The following is a 23,866-nucleotide window of genomic DNA, read 5'->3' as shown; positions in this document are numbered from 1 at the left end:
GACCTAAAACAGGGAATTTTTACTCGGATTAAATGTCAGTAATTGTGAAAAACTGAGTTTAAATGTATTTGGCTAAGGTGTATGTAAACTTCCGACTTCAACTGTAGCTAATGGATCATAAAAAATAAGGCTTGACATGTAGGGATTTTCAATTCAGATCGCAGCTAGCCAGGGTTGGGGAGTAACCTTTATTTAACCAGGCAAGTCAGTTAAGAACAAATTCTTATTTTCAATGACGGCCTGGGAACAATGGGTTAACTGCCTGTTCAGGGGCAGAACGACAGATTTGTACCTTGTCAGCTTGGGAGTTTGAACTTGCAACCTTGCTGGTCCAACGCTCTAACCACTAGGCTACCCTGCCGCCCCAAATGTAAGGGGTAGCTGTAATCCGTTACATTACCAGCAAATAAATATAATCGCATTACAGATACTTTTGAAAAATGAGATGATTACTTAGAGTATTAATTTTAAATTCAGAAAGGATGTTTGCAAAAAAATAATATTTGCCACTTCTCTGTTTTCTCAATGATATTCAAATCAGCTTTGAAAAAGGCGCAAGTTTAAATTGATTCCACCTGAACGAGTCTGACCACAAATCAGGGACCATATGATGACACACAAAATGTGTTTGATGGATCGGGGGAAAGAGCAGGAATAGGCTTTTGTAGGCTACAATCCAAACTATGTCTTCCAATGGTGCGACTGCTGTCGGCATCCAAAGATTATCCAATTTGAATAAACGCTTGGAGGTAAGGATGACAGCAGTGGTGTAGTCTATGGCGATACGGATATCACTCATTATTGATATCTACATAGTGCATCGATGTGAATCACACTGCTGCTCTCTCATTTAGCTATTTGTGCCTCACTGATTGTGGTTGTTGTGGATGGCTGTTCACAAATCTAAGTGAGTATTTGAACCCAATAATAGTTTAATTCAAGAAGTTGAATCTACCTATCAGTCATAGTTTTTCTAACCAGTGGACAGCCAGTGAAAAATGCGCTCTTGCAACAGCTGCATAGTGCTGATCCCAGCCTATGGAATAAACGCCCCACTTTTATAACAGATTACATTTATAAAGTAATCTACCCAACCCTGCAGCTAGCTTTGTAAACGGACATAAGCATAGCATCGGGAAGTAGGGGTGCTGAAAAATCAGAATAAAAAAATATTGAACGAATATGTTTTCACTAAAGCGATACACTGGGTCTTTAGTAGTTCTGTATTAGCGGGCGATGTAGTGTCTGCATCGCCACCTCCTCCCCTCAGCCAAATGTTAAGTAAGAGAGTTAGATTTAGCTAGCCTTAAGGCAATCTTTCTATACAAATATGCTGATAAGGTCGCATCTTTTCTTATTCAACTAGTGAGGGATGTACTTGAACCAGGGTCGACCCTCCTTTACAGCCACTAACCTTCCACCCCAAAACCTTAGCCTACATTTGACTTGTTATGCCAATAGGTCCTGACCTGTTAATATATGCCCCTATCAATTCTAGGTTTCCCATCACACGAGTAAGAATATACTGGTTGAAGTACAATACCTGGCCAAGTACCGTAGCAGGCGCCAAGCTGTGTTTCCTGGAAAACCTTGTTCAAATCAAATAACATGTCATTAGTCACATGCGCCGAATACAACAGGTGTAGATTTTACAGTCAAATGCTTACTTACGAGCCCCTAACCAACAATGCAGTTAAAAAAATACGAATAATAATAATAAATAAAAGTAACAAGTAACTTTGTTGGTTACTGCATGATCCCATATGTGTTATTTCATAGTTCTGATGTTTTCACTAGTATTCTACAATGTAGAAAATAAATAAAAACCCTTTAATGAGTAGGTGTGTCCTGACTTTTCACTGGTACTGTACATGATTACCTTGCATGTTCAATTAATCAGTCATTATTATTCAACATTTGTCGGTTGGGATTTTAATTTGCAGCCTCTCTGATCACAGTACTCTGATCTACCTGCTTTGCCACCATGTCTGTGTAAAGTATCAGTTAATCTGACTTCTCTCATCATTGATGTGATTGACTTATTTCAACAATTTAAGGGCCTTCTGTATAATGTTTGTAGGGCATATTAACCTGTTTTAATGATTCTCCTGAATCATTATGATCAATAAAATATTTTCTGTCCTTTACTTTTAACAGAGCAGAGATTTACTTGTAAAGTGCATTCAGAACCATTGCTTACACCTATCAAGTTGTTTCAGACCTACACAAGTGTCTAGGGAGAAGGGTTTAGGGTTTCTTCTGGACAGGACTTAACTATACTGGCCCAATAAGCACATACCCTGGAAATATCCGTCATTGGGACAACGGTTAGGGTGCTTGTAGTTGGTGCTGGTGGCCTGGATTCAAGACCTGGTCGTCACTCTACTGTCACATTCATAGCAATGTACTCTATGTTAATGTCATTATTTGGCAACAGTTATAAAACCCTGATCTGATCTAATTCAAATTAATTTCTCATTGAAAGATGGAAATCTGTAGGATTACCCCTTTAGCACGAATTATGACCACATTTCCACTAACTCTGTTATCAGTATTGATTAATTCAATATAGCTGAGCATCTCTCGATTGTCTTCTTGAAATCCACACCACATACCATGTATATTATTAATTTAAAAAAATGGATGTAGCAACTGCAGATTAGAGATTTAACATATTGTGATTTCTGTGATTTGTCCTAAGTGATTCTGTTGCAATTTGTCTGTTTTTCCACATTAAAACTTGGAGATGGAACTCTGTGTTGTGTATTGTTTTGGTATACCTGGCATCATCATTGTTTAAATGGAAAATGTGAGAAAGTACAGACCTGGTACTGTAAATATACATATTTCTGGGACATGTTTCAGCAGCAAATTAGGAATGTTACAGACAGAAATGCAAGGTGGTTTTATTTTGCCCCCCAAGTTTTCTTTTGCTTTTTTATTGTTTAACATGAAATACTGAGCCTCCCGGGTAGCGCTCTACTGCAGCGCCAGCTGTGCCACCAGAAACTCTGGGTTTGCGCCCAGGCTGTCGTAACCGGCCGCGACCGGGAGATCCGTGGGGCGATGCACAATTGGCCTAGCGTCGTTAGGGAGGGTTTGGCCGGTAGGGATATCCTTGTCTCATCGCGCACCAGCGACTCCTGTGGCGGGCCGGGCGCAGTGCACGCTAACCAAGGTTGCCAGGTGTACGGTGTTACCCCCGACACATTGGTGCGGCTGGCTTCCGGGTTGGATGCGTGCTGTGTTAAGAAGCAGTGCGGCTTGGTGGGGTTGTGTATCGGAGGACGCATGACTTTCAACCTTCGTCTCTCCGGAGCCCGAGACAAGATAGTAGCTACTAACAATTGGATACAACGAAATTGGGGAGAAGAGAAGGGGTAAAATTACATTGAAAAAAAAAGAACATGAAATACTGTAAAAACACTCGGAAATCAGCTCAAGTCATTTTAATTTTGGAAATCTGTTCCCAATATTCCCACGCATAATTTAGAGACACGTGATTGTATACAAATGTAAGCAAAGTTTGACATTATTATGTTTTAGTAATATGTCTGTTTTGGCTTCTTGCGGCTAATTTACAAATTATTTGGAATTATGTTCCGGCTCCCAGATCATCCGCTCAAGAAAAGATTGGCTTGTGGCTGAATCTAATTTCTGATTCCTGCTCTAGGGAATGTGCTTATTGGGCCAGTATAGTTAGGCCATGTCCAGAAGAAACCCTACTGTAGGGAGTGTGTACTGGCAGCAGAGAAGTCAGGCGCAGGAGAGCAAAAACTGATTTACAACGGCTCAGTTTAATAAACAAAAACCACAGTAAACAGAACAATAAATCAATGGGTAAACAAAACCCGTTACACACCAGCATAACGTGCACAAGCACTACAATAAACAATTCCGGACAAGGACATGGGGGGGAACAGAGGGTTAAATACACAACATGTAATGATGGGATTGAAACCAGGTGTGTGGGAAGACAAGACAAAACAAATGGAAAATGAAAGGTGGATCGGCGATGGTTAGAAGACCGGTGACGACGACCACCGAACGCCGCCGATCAAGGAGAGGGACTGACTTCGGCAGAAGTCGTGACACCTACCCCCTCCACGGGTGTAGATCTGAAACAACTTGATATGGGGAATGCACTTTGAAGTAAATCTCAGCTCTGTTAAAAGTACACTGAATATTTTTTTTTTTCATTAATTATGGTGATTCATAAGTATCATTAAAACAGGTTAATATGCCCCACCAAGATTATACAACTATGCAGATAGCCCTTCAATTTTTGAAACAAGTCAATAAAATTGATGATGAGAGAATAGTCAAATGAACAGATAACTGACACAGACATGGTGGCATAGCAGGAATATCTAAATGCTGTGAACCAAGAGGTTGTGAGTTCATATTCTAGGTGAAGATATGTTGAATAATAATTGCTGTGAAAATAAACATGCACTGTGTGAGTATCACTAACCTTGCCAACTGACAAAAAGATCTGTGAGTGGCTCACCAATAAGGACCTTGATGGGCTTGGCAACAATAACAGGGTGTGATGTGTCTTTCTTTTTTGGAGAACTTTTCTTTGGGACCATCAGGTGACGTCCTGACAACTGATATACACAGAAATGTTCTCGCAACATTCCAATTAAATGTGTCTAGAACATGAATATCTTATATTCTTAGCAAGTGGCAACCATGTTGTGTGCATATTTGGTGGGAAGTTGATGGAATATTCTCCTAGAGCTGGACACATTGTTACTGCAACATCCCCTGTAACGTGTCTAGAACATGAATGTCTTATATTCTGAGAACATGGTAACCATGTTCTGTGAATATGTACACACAACATCCCATAATGACTGAGTGAAAACATGTTTTAGACATTTTAGCAAATGCATTGAAAATCAAATACATAAATATCTCATTTACATAATTTTTCACACCCCTGAGTCAATACTTTGTAGAATCACCTTTGGCAGCAATTACCGCTGTGAGTCTTTCTGGGTAAGTCTCTAAGAGCTTTCCACATCTGGATTGTGCAACGTTTGCCCATAATCTTTTTCAAAATTCTTCAAGCTGTCAAATTTCTTGTTGATAATTGCTACACAACCATTTTAAGGTCTTATCATAGATTTTCAAGCAGATTTAAGTCTAAACAGTAACTCAGCCACTCAGGAACATTCACTGTCTTGTTGGTAAGCAACTCCAGTGTAGATTTGGTCTTGTGTTATAGGTTATTGTCCTGCTGAAAGGTGAATTCATCTCCCAGTGTCTGATGGAAAGCAGACTGAAACAGGTTTCCTCTAGGATTTTGCCTGCGCTTAGCTCCATTCCGTTTCTTTTTTATCCTGAAGAACTCCCCAGTCCGTAAAGATTACAAGCATACCCATAACCTAAAATATGAAGAGTGGTACTCAGTAAAATGTTGCATTGGATTTGCCCCAAACATAACGCTTTGTATTCAGTACAAAAAGTTAATTGATTTGCCACATTTTTTTGCAGTATTGCAGCCTTGTTGCAAACAAGATGCATGTTTTGGAATTTTTGTATTCTGTACAGGCTTCCTTATTTTCACTCTGTCAATTAGGTTAGTATTGTGGAGTAACTACAATATATATATATATATTTTTTTTTAAATACAATTTGACATTATGAGGTATTGTATATAGGCCAGTGACAAAAATAAATAAATATATTGAATCAATGTTGAATTCAGGCTGTAACAGAACAAAATGTGGAAAAGGTAAAGGGGTGGGAATGCTTCCTGAATGTTCCACTAACTAACGGAAAACTGGACACTCAAACATTAGGGGAACATTACGGGTAACATTATAAACCCGTTCTCTTTCCCTATGATTGTTAGCTGGTAGAGCAGCACATTACATTTCGAATAAAGTAGAAAGGCAAGGTGCATGTATGTATGTACAGTGTGTATGTATGTATTCCGTTATTTCTCCCCCCAAAAAACTCTACATTCCCATGCACACACACACACTAACGCAATCCCCACCCAGACTTAATAAATTAGTTTAAACTAATTTAAACAGTCACAAAACCAATAGAAGAACGAAGTCAGCATTCATATTTCTTTATGACATGTTCATCATCAAAAGTCTTTCATTGAGTAGCGAGGCTCAACAGGAAATGTCAGCATCTAACGAAATCTTTCATGCTGTGAGTTTCGACTCATCGGCTGAGCCTCGTGCTTGGGTTTGGACATTATCCATCTCCTCGGGACCACTCAAGAAGTTGTTCTCACGGTGCAACGCAGTTGTCTTGTCCTGGGTAAGTTTTATCTGCCTTTTTCTGTTTATAAATTAAAACAATGTTTATTTTCCTCTATGTATTGCGTGCGATGATGACAGTCGTGTTTTAATAAGGCTTTTTCTGAATACTGTACCGAACGCAATATTTTTGCCATAAAACAATACATTGCGGGAAATGTTACATATTGTAAATCAACTGCCGCACTTTATTTATGTCGTGTAAATTTTGTTTCCTGGATTCAATAAAACTTGCAAACTGATCATTTTGCCATTTCCCCATTGTTACGTAAATTCAATTGAAGTTCCAACTCAACTGCATCTCTCCCAGTAGCCTCTGCTAAAATGAATCAGATCAGTGAAAAATAATGTGTATGCCCAAGCTCTAGAAAAAATATCAGATCACAACATTAAAATGATAGGAGGACATACATTTTGGGAAGCATCATTTTTCATGCATGTTCATGCTTTGTTGAAAGGCCAGTTAAAAGTTAATCCAAGGTCTTGGTAAATCCAAGGGCCATGGTGTGTGTGAATTTGACCCTAGACCCTGATCTGGGGTCAGTTTTGAATTCCCTCCACTAATGGTTAGTGTTGGGGGAGGAGAAGTTTATCCTAGATCTGTACCTAGAGCCCAGGTGGACAGGCCTCCTTTAAAATGTCAGCTTCCATTGGTCTCAATTGAAAATACTTGTGCCAGGAGTCTTGGATGCTGCATGCTCAAATCAACCTCTAAATTGGTGAGCTCTCGGAAGTGAGCAAGCACAGGGCAGATGTGCTTATGCAAGCTACACTCATTAGATGTTTCACCTACAACCATAAACCACCGTAAACAAATACCAAAAAATGGTACACTCCATTGACATTTGTGTTATGTTCTCTGCAAACCTGGGGCTTAACATTGATCTCATATATTTTCCTTCGACCACACAGTCCCAGATCATTCGTACTCTGTTGTAACATGCAAGCATTCCTTTTGGTGCTCTAAGGGGGGGGGGGGTAAAATCCCTATAAGCATACATCCTGCTTCTAGAATACAAATAATTTGTACAGTACATCGAGTTGCCATAGAATGATATGTGGTTGGTGAGATCTAAACGCCAGATTTTTAAATGTGTTCAACAGCGTATAACAAACCTAAACCAAGGGTAGCCTAGATTGTAAATGAAAATAGTTATGCATATTTTTATCTGAGCTCTTTCCTTAGCTGCCTATTCATAGACTGATCCGCCCCTACGGGCATTGGGAAAACATGTCAGGTTTAAAGGCCAGTGTAGAGAAAGGGGACACCTAGTCAGTTGCACAACTGAAAAACATTCAACCGAAATGTGTCTTCCGCGTTTAACCCAACCCCTCTGAGTCAAAGAAGAGCAGGGGGCTGCCTTAATCAACATCATCAGGGAGCAGTTGTGGGGTTAACTGCCTTGCTCAAGGGCAGAACGGGTGATTTTTCCACTTCGCCGGCTCAGGGATTACAAACAAGCAGCCTCTTGGTTACTGTCCCAACACTCTAACTGCTAGCCTACCTGCCACCCCAAGTGTACTGCCCTCTGATTGTGGAACTTAGTTAGTAGATTTATACATTAGTTGTCCGGTGACAAAGAACGAATAGAAGTATTTTACTGTAGCTCCATTAGCCATTTTGTCCTAACCTATTTTACGATACATTCGCTACAACATTGAAAGACACATGGACTACTACAAGCAATGTATGTGCCCATATTGCTTATCACTGGCATAGTTGTCTTGGTTCAAACTTCCATTCTCTGAAGGAAGTGCTACTGCTGCAAATAAGGAAATGCAGTCTAATCTGATTGTGTACATAGCAAAGCAACCAGTCCCCTTGGGGAAAACAGGATTTGTAGCATTCTTTAAAGTTAATGATGTGCTCTGTTTATGGGCGGTAGGGTAGCCAAGTGGTTAGAGCGTTGGACTAGCAAACGCAAGTTTGCAAAATCAAATCCTGAGCTGACAAGGTAAAAATCTGTTGTTCTGCCCCTGAACAAGGCAGTTAACCCACTGTTCCTAGACAGTCATTGAAAATAAGAATTTATTCTTAACTGACTTGCCTAGTTAAAAAAAATTAAGTGGTGAAGATGATTGGTAATCACCTAGTACCTCAAGCTTTGCCAGTCACATTGATTTGGTTTCCTTTGACCACAGTCATACAGTCCCAGATCATTGGTACTCTGATGTAACATGCAAGCATTCATTTTGGTGCTCTAATAGTTTCCTTCAAGACAACTCACCAGTTGTGTAAAGGAGATTGGCCCTTGATAGTTAATTTCCACCATGTTCGGTATGGAAATTTGCTGATAGCTGCTTTATTGAGGAAAAATGTACTTACTATGACTGTGATATGAGGTTGTCCCACCTATCTATCTTAAGATGAATGCAAGAACTCTAAGTCACTCTGGATAAGAGCATCTGCTAAATTATGGAAAATGGAAAATGGAAACTTGTATTTGATGAGGCTGTGGTATTTGATGGCCCCGTGGTGAAGTTGCCCCTGGGTACAGATCTAGGATCAGCTTCCCCTCCCCCAATTCTAATCTTAAGAATTAGGTAAGGAAAATGCTAAACTGACCCAAGATCATTGTCTAGGGGCAATTTCACCCTACTCCAGGTTGAGCAGATTCTCTCTGTGATGACAATTTATTAAATAATCTTGTGCGCAATAATTTCAGATTATTTTAACTATACTCTACATCTAAATTCATACATAACACAATTATACATTATGAATTGGTTTCCATTACATGGTCTTTATCAAAAGTATTATCTAAATGTATCTAAATTGCTCAAGAACACCACAGCTATTGGAGGGGTGGCCAATGAGGCTTTAGGGATGCAAAGTTGCACACTGTGTCTTTCTTGTCTTTATCAAAAGAGATCTACAAAATATAGAAATATTATTTGATTATTATTGATACAACAAGTTGGGTATGATTTGCTTGGGCCCTAAGTTGCATACCATTCCCTATAGGGCGGCAGGGTAGACTAGTGGTTAGAGCATTGGACTAGTAGCCGGAAGGTTGCAAGTTCAAACCCCCGAGCTGACAAGGTACAAATCTGTCATTCTGCCCCTGAACAGGCAGTTAACCCACTCTTCCTAGGCTGTCATTGAAAATAAGAATTTGTTCTTAACTGACTTGCCTGGTTAAATAAAGGTAAAAAAATAAAATTCAGGGCCTATAGGGCTCTGGTGACATGTAATACACTATACTTTATAGGGTGCCATTTGGGATGCTGCCCCTCCCTTATCTGTTCCCTTTTCACCTCACAATGAAGCACCACTTTATGGCTCACTTATGACTCAACCTCAGAGCCAGCAGAATTCAACAGTTCTGTGATTGAATAGAGAACTATTTCGCTTCCAAATATAGTCAAAGGCGTCTCTCACTGATGTTGCATAATATCCTGCTTTGTGCTAATTGGTGAGATTTTATCAGGTGTTTAGATCTCAACCGGGCCAGCCATGTATCATTCTATGGCAAATCAGTGTGCAGTAGTTCCAGTGAAGAGAAATCTTAATGCTACAGCATACAATGTCATTCTAGACTATTCTGTGCTTCTAACTTTGTGGTAACAGTTTGGGGAAGGCCCTTTCCTGTTTCAACATGACAATGCCCCCGTGCACAAAGCAAGGTCCCTACAGAAGTGGTTTGTAGAGATCGGTGTGGAAGAACGTGACTGGCCTGCACAGAACCCTAACCTCAACTCCATCGAACACCTTTGGTATGAATTGGAACGCCGACTGTGAGCCAGGCCTAATTACCCAACATCAGTGCCCGATCTCACGAATGGTCTTGGAAGCAAAACTGAATGGAAGCAAGTCCCCGCAGCAATGTTGCCTCATCTAGTGGAAAGCCATCCCAGAAGAGTGGAGGCTGTTGTAGCAGCAAAGGGGGGAACCAACTCCATATTAATGCCCATGATTTTGGAATGAGATGTTAGATGAGCAGGTGTCCACATACATTTGGTCATGTAGTGTATGACAAATTTACCTTGTGACGAGCCCACTGATTAACATCGAATGGAAATTAACTATCGAGCGCCAATCTCCTTCATACACCACGAGCTGTCTTGAAGGAAACTCTTAGAACACCAAAAGGAATTCTTGCATGTTACAACAGAGTACCAATGATCTGGGACTGTGTGGTCAAACGAACCCAATCAAATAAAATGTTATTAGTCACATGCTTCGTAGCCAACAGGTGTAGACTAACAGTGAAACTTCCCAACAATTGAGAGAGAAAGAAAATAGAAAATAATAGAAAAGTAAAACACGTAATAAATAAAGTAATAATAAATACACAATGAGTAATGGTAACTTGGCTAGATACACGGGGTACCAGTACCGAGTCGATGTGTAGGGGTACGAGGTAATTGAGTTATCTATGTACATATAACTAGGAATAAAGTGACTAGGCAACAGGATAGAAAATAAACAGTAGCATCAGCGTATGTGATTAGTTAAAAACAAGTTTGTGCAAAAAGGGTCTGGGCAACTATTTAACTAACTATTTAGCAGTTTTATGGCTTGACGGTAGAAGCTGTTCAGGGTCCTGTTGGTTGCAGACTTGGTGCATCGGTACCGCTTGCCGTGCGGATGCAGAGAGAACAGTCTATGACCTGGATGGGTGGAGTCTTTGACAATTTTTTTTGGGCCTGCCTCTGACACCGCCAGGTATAGAGGTCCTGGATGACAGGGAGCACGGCCCTAGTGATGTACTGGGCTGTACGCACTACCCTCTGTAGCGCCTTGCTGTCAAATGCCAAGCAGTTGCCATACCAAGCGGTGATGCAGCCAGTCAAGATGCTTTCAATGGTGTAGCTGTTGAACCTTTTGAGGATCTAAGAGCCCATACCATTTTTTTTCAGCCTCCTGAGGGGGGAGAGGCATTCTTCACGACTGTTTTGGTGTGTGTGGACCATGATAGATCCTTACAGCCCGGTCGATGTGAATGGGGGTGTGCTCGGTCCTATGTTTCCTGTAGTCCACGATCAGCTCTTTTGTCTTGCTGACTTTGAGGGAGAGGTTGTTGTCCTGGCGCCACACTGCCAGGAGTCTGACCTCCCTATAGGCTGACTTGTCGTCGTCGGTGATCAAGCCTACCACCTTTGTGTCGTCAACAAACTTAATGATGGTGTTGGAGTCGTACATGGCCACTCAGTCATGGGTGAACGGGGACTGCAGAAGGGGACTAAGCAGACATCCCTGAGGGGCCAAAATACCAAATCTCAATAACGATTGGAGTTAAACATCACCAGTACCACATACTTATGATATATACCGTGCCTTCGGAAACTATTCAGACCCCTAAACTTTTTCCACATTTTGTTACATTGCAGCCTTATTCTAAAATGGATTAAATAAAACATTTTCCTCAGCAATCTACACACAATACCCATAATATCAAAGTGAAAATAGGCTTTTGAAAATGTTTGCTAATGTCACGAATATTACCGAAGGTGGCTCCCCTTCTTGTTCGGGTGGCGCTCAGCGGTCGTCGTCGCTGGTCTACTAGCTGTCACCGATCCTTTGTTCCATGTTCGTTTGGTTTTGTCTAATTGGTTTCACCTGTTCATTGTTTGGTTGTTAGGGTGGGGTTATTTAAGTTCGTTTAGCACGCTTCTGTTTGTGCGGGCTTGTTCTTCTGTATTTGTGAGAGGTGTTAGTGTTTTGTTGGGTTTTCGTGCTGTCCTAGTATTTCACATAATTATAGTTACACCTGTGTTGGGTATACTATTTTGTTCCTGTGATTTTTTGGACATTAAAGCGTGTTTTTTCCCGCATCCTTTGCTCTCTGCGCCTGACTCCACACCCATTCACTCATTGAGCATTTCAGCTAATTTATAGAAATGTTAAATATCTTATTTACTTAAGTATTCAGACCCTTTGCTATGAGACTTGAAATTGAGCTCAAGTGCATCCTGTTTCCATCCTTGACATTGGTGATATCAGATGTTTCTACAACTTGATTGTAGTCCACCTGTGATAAATTCAATTGATTGGACATGATTTGGAAAGACACACACCTGTCTATATAACGTTCCACAGTTGACAGTGCGTGTCAGAGCAAAAACCAAGGAATCATCCGTAGAGCTCCAAGACAGGATTGTGTTGAGCCACAGATCTAGGGAAGGGTACCAAAAAATGTCTGCAGCATTGAAGGGGGAGAAGGGCCTTGGTCAGGGAGGTGACCAAGAACCCGATGGTCACTCTGACAGAGCTCTAGAGTTCCTCTGTGGAGATTTGAGAACCTCCCAGAAGGACAACCATCTCTGCAGCACTCCACCAATCAGGCCTTTCTGGTAGACTGGCCAGATGGCACACATGACAGCCCGTTTGGAGTTTGTCAAAAGGCACTTAAAGACTCTCAGACCATGAGAAACAAGAATGCCAACAAACCTGGCACCATCCCTACGTTTTTTTCAGCGGCATAGACTCGGAGACTAGTCAGGATCAATGCAAAGATGAATGGAGCAAAGTACAGAGAGATTCTTGATGAAAACCTGCTCCAGAGTCTCAGACTGGGGCGAAGGTTCATCTTCCAACAGGACAACGAACCTAAGCACACAGCCAAGACAACGCAGGAGTGGCTTTGGGACAAGTCTCTGAATGTCCTTGAGTGGCCCAGCCAGAGAGGATCTGCAGAGAGTAATGGGAGAAACTAACCAAATACAGGTGTGCCAAGCTTGTAGCATCATACCCAAGAAGACTCGATGCTGTAATCACTGCCAAAAGGTGCTTTAACAAAGTACTGAGTAAAGGGTCTGAATACTTATGTAAATGTGGTATTTATTATTTATTTTTTTCAACCTGGAATTAAAATAGATTTTTTGGTGGTTTGTATCATATGATTTACACAACATGCCTACCACTTTGAAGATGCAAAATATTTTTTATTGTGAAACAAACAAGAAATAAGGCAGAAAACTTGAGCGTGCATAACTATTCACCCCCCCCCCCCCCAAAGTCAATACTTTGTAGAGACACCTTTTGCAGCAATTACAGCTGCAAGTCTGTTGGCGTATGTCTCTATAAGCTTGGCACATCTAGCCAGTGGGATTTTTGCCCATTCTTCAAGGCAAAACTGCTCCAGCTCCTTCAAGTTCGCAAGTTCGATGGGTTCCACTGGTGTACAGCAGTCTTTAAGTCATACCACAAATTCTCAATTGGATTGAGGTCTGGGCTTTGACTAGGTCATTCCAAGACATTTAAATGTTTCCCCTTAAACCACTCGAGTGTCGCTTTAGCAGTATGCTTAGGGTCATTGTCCTGCTGGAAGGTGAACCTCTGTCCCAGTCTCAAATCTCTGGAAGACTGAAACAGGTTTCCCTCAAGAATTTCCCTGTATTTAGTGCCATCCATCATTCCTTCAATTCTGACCAGTTTCCCAGTCCCTGCCGATGAGTGGTGTGTGTTGGAGTGGTGAGAGGTGTTGGATTTGTGCCAGACATAGCGTTTTCCTTGATGTCCAAAAAGCTCAAATTTAGTCTCATCTGACCAGAGTACCTTCTTCCATATGTTTGGGGAGTCTCCCACATTCCTTTTGGCGAACACCAAACGTGTTTGCTTATTTTATGCTTTAAGCAATGGCTTTTTTCTGGCCACTCTTCTGTAAAGTCCAGCTCTGTGGAGTGTGTGGCTTAAAGTGGTCCTATGGACAGATACTCCAATCTCTGCTGTGGAGTTTTGCAGCTCCTTCAGGGTTATCTTTGGTCTCTTTGTTGCCTCTCTGATTAATTCCCGTGTTGCCCGGTCCGTGAGATTTGGTGGGTGGCCCGCTCTTGGCAGGTTTGTTGTGGTGCCATGTTCTTTCCATTTTTTAATAATGGATTTAATGGTGCTCCGTGGGATGTTTAAAGTTTCTGATATTTTTTATAACCCAACCCTGATCTGTACTTCTCCACAACTTTGTCCCTGACCTGTTTGGAGAGCTTCTTGGTCTTCATGGTGCCGCTTGCCTGGTGGTGCCCCTTGCTTAGTGGTGTTGCAGACTCTGGGGCCTTTCAGAATAGATGTATATATACTGAAATCATGTGACACGTAGATTGCACACAGGTGGACTTTATTTAACTAATTATGTGACTTCTGAAGGTAATTGGTTGCACCAGATCTTATTTAGGGGCTTCATAGCAAAGGGGGTGAGTACATATATTCATAGCAAAGGGCAAACTTTTCCGTTTATAAAAAATAAAATAAAAACTTTTTTTATTTTATTGCATTTCACCAATTTGGACTATTTTGTGTATGTCCATTACATGAAATACAAATAAAAATCCATTTAAATTACAGGTTGCTATGCAACAAAATAGGAAAAACGCCAAGGGGGATGAATACTTTTGCAAGGCACATTAATATGGAAAAGAACAAACAAAGCAAGATAAAAAAAATTGAAAACATTCAACAGTCCATTAATCAGTTGGTGTGTTGGTTGGTTGAAGCTACAAACCCATAGGCTTGGTTCTCTCATCCCTTCCAGGCTTTTGGGAGGGAGGGTGGACAATGAGCCTGTCGTAGCGGATGTAAGCAATGTCCCCACTCGCTCTGGCAGCTTGCATGGCTGGGATAAGTTATTTTCTCTTCTGGTGCACAGCTTCCAGATAGATGTCGTTTAGGAAGATGTACAGTACGTTCCTCTCAAGTTTTTGTCTCTTTCCAGAACAGCTACCTTGTACCTGAACCTCAGGAACTTGACCTCTATCTGTCTGTCACCTGGGCCGGGGGTGGGTTTTCCAGTCCTGAGGGCATGCTCTACCTCAATCTTCCCGTGGTCCATCTTCAGTTTCTCCAAGATCATTTCCCTCCCTTTGTCTTGAGACTGCGTCCAGGTCTCATGTGGACATTCTGCAATTCCGTCCCCAACAGTGTTGTTCTGCTTTGATTGTCCCTCGAGATAATCTGATTTCTCTGTTATTGTTATCATGGATTCACATACAGAACTGATGTCCTCTCTCAATGACTTACAGATCGCTGTCATCTTGCCGGTTTCCTGTTTAAACTCATCGAGCTGACCCTGAGAGAACTGCAAACTGTTCTTGAGGTCCTGGACCTCTCTGGTCTGGTCGTCCATTAGGGGGTCCCAAGGGGGATGAATACTTTTGGAAGGCACATTAATATGGAAAAGAACAAACAAAGCAAGATAAAAAAAAGGAAAACATTCAACAGTCCATGAATCAGTTGGTGTGTTGGTTGGTTGAAGCTACAAACCCATAGGCTTGGTTCTCTCATCCCTTCCAGGCTTTTGGGAGGGAGGGTGGACAATGAGCCTGTTGTAGCGGATGTAAGCAATGTCCCCCACTCGCTCTGGCAGCTTGCATGGCCGGGATAAGTTATTTTCTCTTCTGGTGCACAGTTTCCAGATAGACGTCGTTTAGGAAGATGTACAGTACGTTCCTCTCAAGTTTTTGTCTCTTTCCAGAACAGCTACCTTGTACCTGAACCTCAGGAACTTGACCTCTATCTGTCTGTCACCTGGGCCGGGGGTGGGTTTTCCAGTCCTGAGGGCATGCTCTACCTCAATCTTCCCGTGGTCCATCTTCAGTTTCTCCAAGATCATTTCCCTCCCTTTGTCTTGAGACTGCGTCCAGGTCTCATGTGGACATTCTGCAATTCTGTCCCCAACAGTGTTGTTCTGCTTTGATTGTCCCTCGAGATAATCTGATTTCTCTGTTATTGTTATCATGGATTCACATACAGAATTGATGTCCTCTCTCAATGACTTACAGATCGCTGTCATCTTGCCGATTTCCTGTTTAAACTCACCGACTTGACCCTGAGAGAACTGCAAACTGTTCTTGAGGTCCTGGACCTCTCTGGTCTGGTCGTCCATTATTTTATTAGTTGACTCCACCAGTGTAGGGCACAAAACTTGAAGCTCTTTTCTAGTTTTTGTAACAACTGCTGTTAGAAGTCTTTTTGTTTGTTTAAAAGATCCTTCACCCGTGATAGAGAGAAGAAACCACTTTCTTCAACAGTACTCCCACCGGCTTTGGTCTTTGTCATGGTAGCAACGTAGGCTCCACTGTTAGTCTTCGCAGTTTTGGACAGAGCAGGTCGCAGTGATAATGGAAATAGAATCAAACAGCATGGATCTAGACAGTCACAAGCCCAACACAATGCTCGGTTCCAGCCACAAGGTCTAACTGTATCATGGTATGTGTTCTAGCCCTCATGGAAACCTTGCTAACTTGATAGGCAGCTAACAGTGGCAGCTAGGCTAGCTGCTACACCAAGCAGCTCATCAGACCCTTGGTCGGCAGGATCCCTGGACAGATAGCAGCAGTCCCAGCAACGGATGCCAACCCCGTTGCGGGATCCAAATTAAAAAGTAGCTAGCTAGTAACAAAACCTTTTCAATAGATCACTTTTTCAGAGACTTACAAAACTTTCCAAAACAACAAACCAAGTTCTCCCTCGTTCCGCGTTCAAACAGAAGTGACGACGTTCAGTAATGTTATGCTCTCTCCTCCGCCCTCTCTCCTCCGTGACCCGGAAACCAATAAGTGGTCAAGGAGATGTCAATTTGTTAGTAGGCAAACAGAAGAGTGTCCTCACCGATATTCACCTTTCATTGAGGATTCTCCGTAAAACAGCAGCTATCCATTACAGCACCATTCCACTGTCTTACTGTCTCGTCATACATCAGCTCTAGTTCGAAGTTCACCTAAACAAGTTAATTCTTCGTCATTTGAACCGTTTACTCATACTATAACTTAAACCGTAACTGAAACAAAAACTGATTGTAGGAAAATAAAATGGCCTTTCCATATGGATACAAGTCCTAAACTGGTGCCTAATTTGAGTTAAGCTTAATTCAATTTTAGAACAACTAGGGCTTTCTCTAAGGGAATCCACTCAAAATGTTTTTAAGAGTGTTCAAACGCCACATTCTCTCAGTCAGCTGACAATACCATATCACATGTCTCCTATAATCACAACGCCTCACTCTGACTCGTGAGGTTGATATGGGAAAATGGCATCCTGCCTGTTACCCAATCATGGGAAATTATTACATTTGAATACTTGATGAAAAGGCTCTGGAATAAAAAGCTACTAAAGGGAAAAACGTTTTCAATAAAAGATCATGAAAGTGTTAAGAGAATATGTAAGAAGATGCAGGTCTGTATGTTTTAGTGTCAGTCTAAAAGAAGTATTATTATTATTGATTTTTTAAATTAGACTCTTATGTTGTGTTTTGCTGTGTTTTGCAGGTGCTAATGATGGATCACTGACAGACCACCACCACATATATACGAGCAGCTGCACCAAGTTAACCCTACCGCGTCCATACAAACCTGGCAATACATTCCCCTTCAGCAAGGAGAGTGCAAAAAGTGAATCAGTAATACTGAGATTGAGACAGAGGTCTGCCAAACACCTACCTGCTCCCCTCATCCAGCCATCTACCCACTGAATATGAGCCTTTGGAAACTCAACTGACGCCTGGACTTTAGCACGTAAACCACCTTCACTAACCCACACGTTGACTTCAAGGACCTCTGTACCAGGGGCTGCTGAAATTCCAATAACCCATATCCATAACTATACCTGGATTCTCCACCAAGCCACTGACCCAAACTAGGGAGAACCATCACCATCACAGACTCAGCCTGAACAGTGGCTTTGAGTGGAGTTGGCAACCATTTTGTTTTCTGAGAAGAGATAAGACCTGCAGAGTGGGCTTGGCACCATGATTGACCTGAGTTACCTGACGGAGGAGGAGCAGGAGATGATCTTGTCCGTATTAAAGAGGGACACAGATCTGAAGAGGGCAGAGGAACAGCGTGTGAAGTGAGTTCACAGGATGCCTTAGAGTTGAAATTGAGTTGTCTGTGGATCTGTCAGGGCTGTGTGCAAATTAGATTGGGTCCAGAGTGTCTGAGATGATAGAGTTGATGTGTGCCAGCCTTTCAAAGCACTTCATTATTACAGATGTGAGTGCTACAGGGCGGTAGTCATTGTGGCAAGATGCCTTAGAGTTTTTGGGAACAGGAATGATGGTAGTCAGCTTCAAAATGTGAGGATTACAGACTGGGACGAGGAGAGGTTGAAAATGTCTGTGAAGATGCTTGCCAGATGGTAAGCACATGTCCTGAGGACACGCCCTGGAAAACAGTGGCAGGGTTAAAGAAAAGTATTATAGCAGTGTGGGGAAACTCCAAGATATTAAAGAGATTCTCCGGTACCTTTGTATACTTTTTTAGCCAGTAGTTCTGTGGTTCTGAAAGTAGTCCCCAAAAGTGGTCCCCAAAAATTGCGTACTACCGCACATATGTGCAGATATGTGCACCACGTCATCGCTCTCTCTCTCTCTCTCTCTCTCTCTCTCTCTCTCTCTCTCTCTCTCTCTCTCTCTCTCTCTCACTCTACTGTGTGTATGTTTTGCTAGCTCAAATGGCGAGGGGCTGTAGCTCATTGGCTAGAACTCAAATTGCTAGGGGGCTGGCCCATGTAGGGGAAAATATAAGGGAAAATGGTGCAGAACAGCATGCAGAAAAACAGTTGCTTTTAGGGATAACGTGGCTAATTGAGGTAAGACAATAATTGTCCTCATAGATTATGAACGTTTGAGCTACACATTGATACATCCAGCTTAAAAAATACTTATTAGTCACCAAAGTTATTGAGCATGTATTTAACAGATATGTCTGTTTCCTTATTATTTTTATCCTAATTTGTTTAATAATAAAAATGTTGGTTTGGGTTGACTACAAAGGCATTTTAAAATAAAAAACATACTGCTGAGATATGTGAAGAGCTTCATAAACAATAAAAACACAAAGTTGTGACAGAATTCACACTGCTTTTGTATATAAAGACTTACTGGGTATACCTTCTACTGCTTTTGTATTTAAAAACTTAATGGCTGTACCTTCTACTGCTTTTGTATTTAAAAACTTAATGGGTGTACCTTCTACTGCTTTTGTATTTAAAAACTTAATGGGTGTACCTTCTACTGCTTTTGTATTTAAAAACTTAATGGCTGTACCTTCTACTGCTTTTGTATTTAAAAACTTAATGGCTGTACCTTCTACTGCTTTTGTATTTAAAAACTTAATGGGTGTACCTTCTACTGCTTTTGTATTTAAAAACTTACTGGGTATACCTTCTAATTGTATTTAAAAACTTAATTGCTGTACCTTCTACTGCTTTTGTATTTAAAATCTTACTGGGTGTACCTTCTACTGCTTTTGTATTTAAAAACTTACTGGGTATACCTTCTACTGCTTTTGTATTTAAAAACTTAATGGGTATACCTCCTACTGCTTTTTTCAAACATGTGCTTGATTGCACTGTGTTTTGTTCATAAGAAATGTTGACAAGGTATTGTTGCAATCATGTGAAACAACTGTAATACATGGGACTCATAACAATGATTACATCACAGATTCATAACCAACAGCATGCACCTTCATTAAAAAAACAAACACATATGCTTATGTTACTGTAAATGCCCCTGCTAGCAGGGAACTCAATAAGGTTTTCCAGGTTCGGACATAAGCTGGCATCAACTTATTGTATTGCCTCTGCCTGGTCTCCATTACTGGTTTTCCATTGTTAAGTGTCCATATTTTGAACGTTTACCCTCTCTCCACTTAGGAATCTACAAAAGCAAGAATGTGACAAGGACAAGCTGAAGTACCTGACTGGAGAGTGGTTCTATGAGACAAAGTCAAGGCGTCACAGAGACAGGATCCATGGTTCTGACATCATCAGAGCATCCATAAGTCGGAGGAAACCTGTGACCATATGTGAGTTATAACCATGTCAAGCTATGCAACTTTAGACAGTCGTTGACTCTTGCAAAGACCATTACGGATGTGTATGACTAAATGCTGCATTGCAGATGTACAGTAACTCTATTCCTAGGCATTTAATTTGTTGAAATACTGTTTGGTGGATATTACATTGGTGAACATCGATATGAACAATTGGCTCTGAAACAAGAACATAAAAGGATCATTAAATAATGCATTTTACTCTTCATTCCTATTTTCTATAGCTGGTTGACGTTCAGTAAACATAGAGGGTGTTGCACCTAAGTTTGTCCAATAGGAATGCTCATTCCATCCTTCACTTCATGAGAGGGATGGCTGTTAGATGTATTGTAACATATAGAGTGGAAGTGAGTTGGACTCACGCTCTTGGGATGAGGTAACCCTGCCTGCAACTTCAAAATCAATGTTACCCTTGGCCCAAAAGTTCATTTCCTTTTGGCTTAATGGTCGGTTTCCCGAGCAGTAGATTGGGGTTTAGATCCCACCTGTGACACAGACATACAGTATGTGTCTTCATCTGGTTTGTCAGTGGTTTTACTGAGGCCTGCATCCCATTTGTTCTGTGTTGTAGTGGAGCTTTCCCAGATGTGGGCAGAGAGGCCCAGTTTCGTGAACAGTGAGAACCAGGATGTGTATGTTCCTCCAGAACTCTCGGGCCTTTTAGAGGAGCCACTGGCACAGCACAAGAACTACTACAGGTGAGAGTTCCATGATATGGACCCATTGTGCAGTGGTGGAAAAATTGTCATACTTGAGTAAAAGATACCTTAATAGAAAATGACTCAAGTAAAAGTGAAAGTCACCCAATGAAAAACTACTTGAGTAAAAAACTAAAAGTATTTGGTTTTAAATATACTTAAGTGTCAAAAGTAAATGGAAAATAACTTCAAATTCCTTATATTAAGCTAACTAGACGGCAACATTTTCTTGTTTATAAAATGTAAGGATAGCCAAAGGCACGCTACAACACGCAGACATCATTTACAAATGATGCATGTGTTTAGTGAGTCCGCCAGATCAGAGGCAGTAGGGATGACCAGGGATGTTCTTTTGATAAGTGTGTGAATTAGAATATTTTCCTGTCCTGCTAAGCATTCAAAATGTAACAAGTACTTTTGGGTGTCAGGGAAAATGTATGAAGTAAAAAGTACATACTTTACTTTAGGAATGTAGTAAAGTTGTCAAAAATATAAATAGTAAAGTAAAGTACAGATACCCTCAAAAAATACTTAAGTAGTCATTTCAAGTATTTTTACTTAAGTACTTTACTCCCCTGCCCTTGTGTTCATGTTTTTAGAAACTATGGTTGTTTTTAGGGCTGCGTGTAACGCCCATTTTTATAGTTTACTCTGTTTGTCATCTCTGTCCCTTTCTCCTGCTGCGGCTGCTTCCTACACACAAAGCCTCGCCCCCTGTCACGCAAGCGGCGCAGTTCCTTCTCCTCGATGTTAGATCCAAAGTTAGATACACAGGTTTGCATGCTGTTCTGTTAGATCAAAAGCAGTCAACAAATTGTTTGAGACAAGAATGATGCTGCTTTCCACTTTCTTCTTACATTTTTTTTTTTTACAATCGCTAGGACCCATTTCTCAATAATTACATCACTTTTTCAAAGCTCTTCACACGGTTCTCCTAACCAACTTTCAGCTTGGCACAGTAGTTAATTTCACATCCAAAATGTAGTAAAACGACCAAAACACTTCATACATGTCTCAAATCAACTAATTCCATAACACCAGCAAAGGTTGTCACCCAACAAGCACACTTTGTCACTCATTTAACAATGACCTAAAAAATACTAACAATAGGTAGCATTACACAATGTTTTCTTTTGTAACATTTCTTTACAAAACAAGAATGACACCTCTCTACTGTTTAGAATTCACTGCAGTGTATGTTACAGGAATGAATCAGACATGATGCAATATGCTTAAATATGTTTTATGTCATTTTTTGGCCTTGAGTGACTGCAAAATACAATAATTTCTATATTCACCATCTACAGATACAGTAGCAATGCTAGTCAACCCTGTCTTCTGCATTTGGCCACAGGTTCTCATCCACATCACATCTTATGTCATCTTGGGAAATACACATAGGAAATCATATTTTGGCATGCCTGGTCCATCCCTGGCAATCTTCTGCAGATATGTCCAGGCATCCAGCATTCATTTAGTCCAGGAGGGACATTTGATTATGTGGATGGTGGTCATAAACCTTCCACCTCCACGAGGAAAATAATTCCTCAATGGGGTTGAGGAATTGTTACGCCCTGACCTTAGAGAGCCTTTTTATGTCTCTAGTTGGTTTGGTCAGGGTGTGAGGGCACTATAGCCCTTGTAAGCTTCACAGTCATTTTTGTTATTTCTTGTTTTGTTGGTGACATTTTACTAAATAAATGAAAATGTACGCTCACCACACTGCACCTTGGTCTTCCTTTAACGACCGTCGTGACAGAACTTCCCACCACCAAAGGACCAAGCAGCGTGGCCAGGAGGAGCATGGATCCTGGGCCCGGGAGAAGAGAGAGTGGAGGACATCTTGGACAGGTTATGGCAGGGGACAAGACCCTGCCATGGAAACAGGCGGAAGTAGCAAGGGAGGAATGACAACGATACCAGGAGTCACGGCAACGAAGCAGGCACGAGAGGCAGCCCCAAAAAAATGTTTTGGGGGGAGACACGAGGAGATTGGCTGAATCAGGTTGGAGACCTGAGCCAACTCCTCGTGCTTACTGTGGGTAGAATCGTGGTACTGGTCAGACACCGTGTTATGCGGAAGAGCGCACGGTGTCTCCAGTGCGCTACATCCCAGCTCCCCGCATCTGCCGGGTTAAGGTGAGCATCCAGCCAGGACGCATGATGCCGGCTCAGCGCGCCTGGTCTCCAGTGCGTCTCTTCGGCCCCGAATATCCTGCGCCGGCTCTGAGCACTGTTTCTCCGGTGCGTCTGCACAGACCAGTGCGTCCTGTACCAGCGCCCCGCATTTGCAGGGCGAAGATAACCATCTAGCCAGGACAGGTTGTGCAGACTCTACGCTCGAGAACTCCAGTGCGCCTCCACGGTCTAGTGTATCCAGTGCCTGCGCCAAGAACCAAGCCTCCTGTATGTCTCCCCAGCCTGGTGAGCCCTGTGGCAGCTCCACGTACCAGGCTGCCCATACGTCTCCTCACTCCAGTGATGATCCATGGCAAGAAGCATCCAGTGATGATCCATGGCACGAAGCCTCCAGTGATGATCCATGGCAAGAAGCCCCCAGTGATGATCCATGGCAAGAAGCCTCCAGTGATGATCCATGGCACGAAGCCTCCAGTGATGATCCATGGCAAGAAGCCTCCAGTGAGGAGTCATGGCATGAAGCCTCCAGTGATGATCCATGGCAAGAAGCCATCAGTGATGATCCATGGCAAGAAGCCTGCAGTGATGATCCATGACACGAAGCCTCCAGTGATGATCCATGGCAAGAAGCCTCCAGTGATGATCCATGGCAAGAAGCCTCCAGTGATGATCCATGGCAAGAAGCCTCCAGTGATGATCCATGGCACGAAGCCTCCAGTGATGATCCATGGCAAGAAGCCATCAGTGATGATCCATGGCAAGAAGCCTGCAGTGATGATCCATGACACGAAGCCTCCAGTGATGATCCATGGCAAGAAGCCTCCAGTGAGGAGTCATGGCACGAAGCCTCCAACGACGGCCTCCAGTCCGGAGCGTACAGCGACGGTCCCCAGTCCGGTGGACGGCAACGAGGGTCTCCAGCTACGAGGGTCTCGAGGGTCCCTGGCCGGAGTCCGCACCTTTGGGTACTGGGGG

General features: G+C 42.0%; 1 protein-coding gene across 7 annotated transcripts in view; it reads left to right on the top strand.

Annotated features, from left to right (window-relative positions):
* Nucleotides 1-6,009: 6,009 nt before the first annotated feature.
* sytl2a (synaptotagmin-like 2a) overlaps nucleotides 6,010-23,866 on the top strand; it is a 42,323-nt gene continuing 24,466 nt past the window's right edge. Inside the window, exons 1-4 of one of the 7 annotated variants that reach the window (XM_064982203.1) lie at nucleotides 6,010-6,285; nucleotides 17,487-18,066; nucleotides 19,876-20,027; nucleotides 20,626-20,752. In XM_064982203.1, the coding sequence (XP_064838275.1) occupies nucleotides 17,966-18,066; nucleotides 19,876-20,027; nucleotides 20,626-20,752 (380 nt within the window). In that variant the 5' untranslated portion in view covers nucleotides 6,010-6,285; nucleotides 17,487-17,965. The remainder of the gene's footprint in view (nucleotides 6,286-17,486; nucleotides 18,067-19,875; nucleotides 20,028-20,625; nucleotides 20,753-23,866) is intronic. The other 6 variants (XM_064982202.1, XM_064982200.1, XM_064982205.1 and 3 more) reach the window with 6 other exon arrangements.

This window comes from Oncorhynchus masou, chromosome 12, assembly GCF_036934945.1.
Source record: "Oncorhynchus masou masou isolate Uvic2021 chromosome 12, UVic_Omas_1.1, whole genome shotgun sequence".
NCBI classification, from domain to species: Eukaryota; Metazoa; Chordata; class Actinopteri; order Salmoniformes; family Salmonidae; genus Oncorhynchus; species Oncorhynchus masou.
This window is presented reverse-complemented; position numbering and strand designations above follow the sequence as displayed.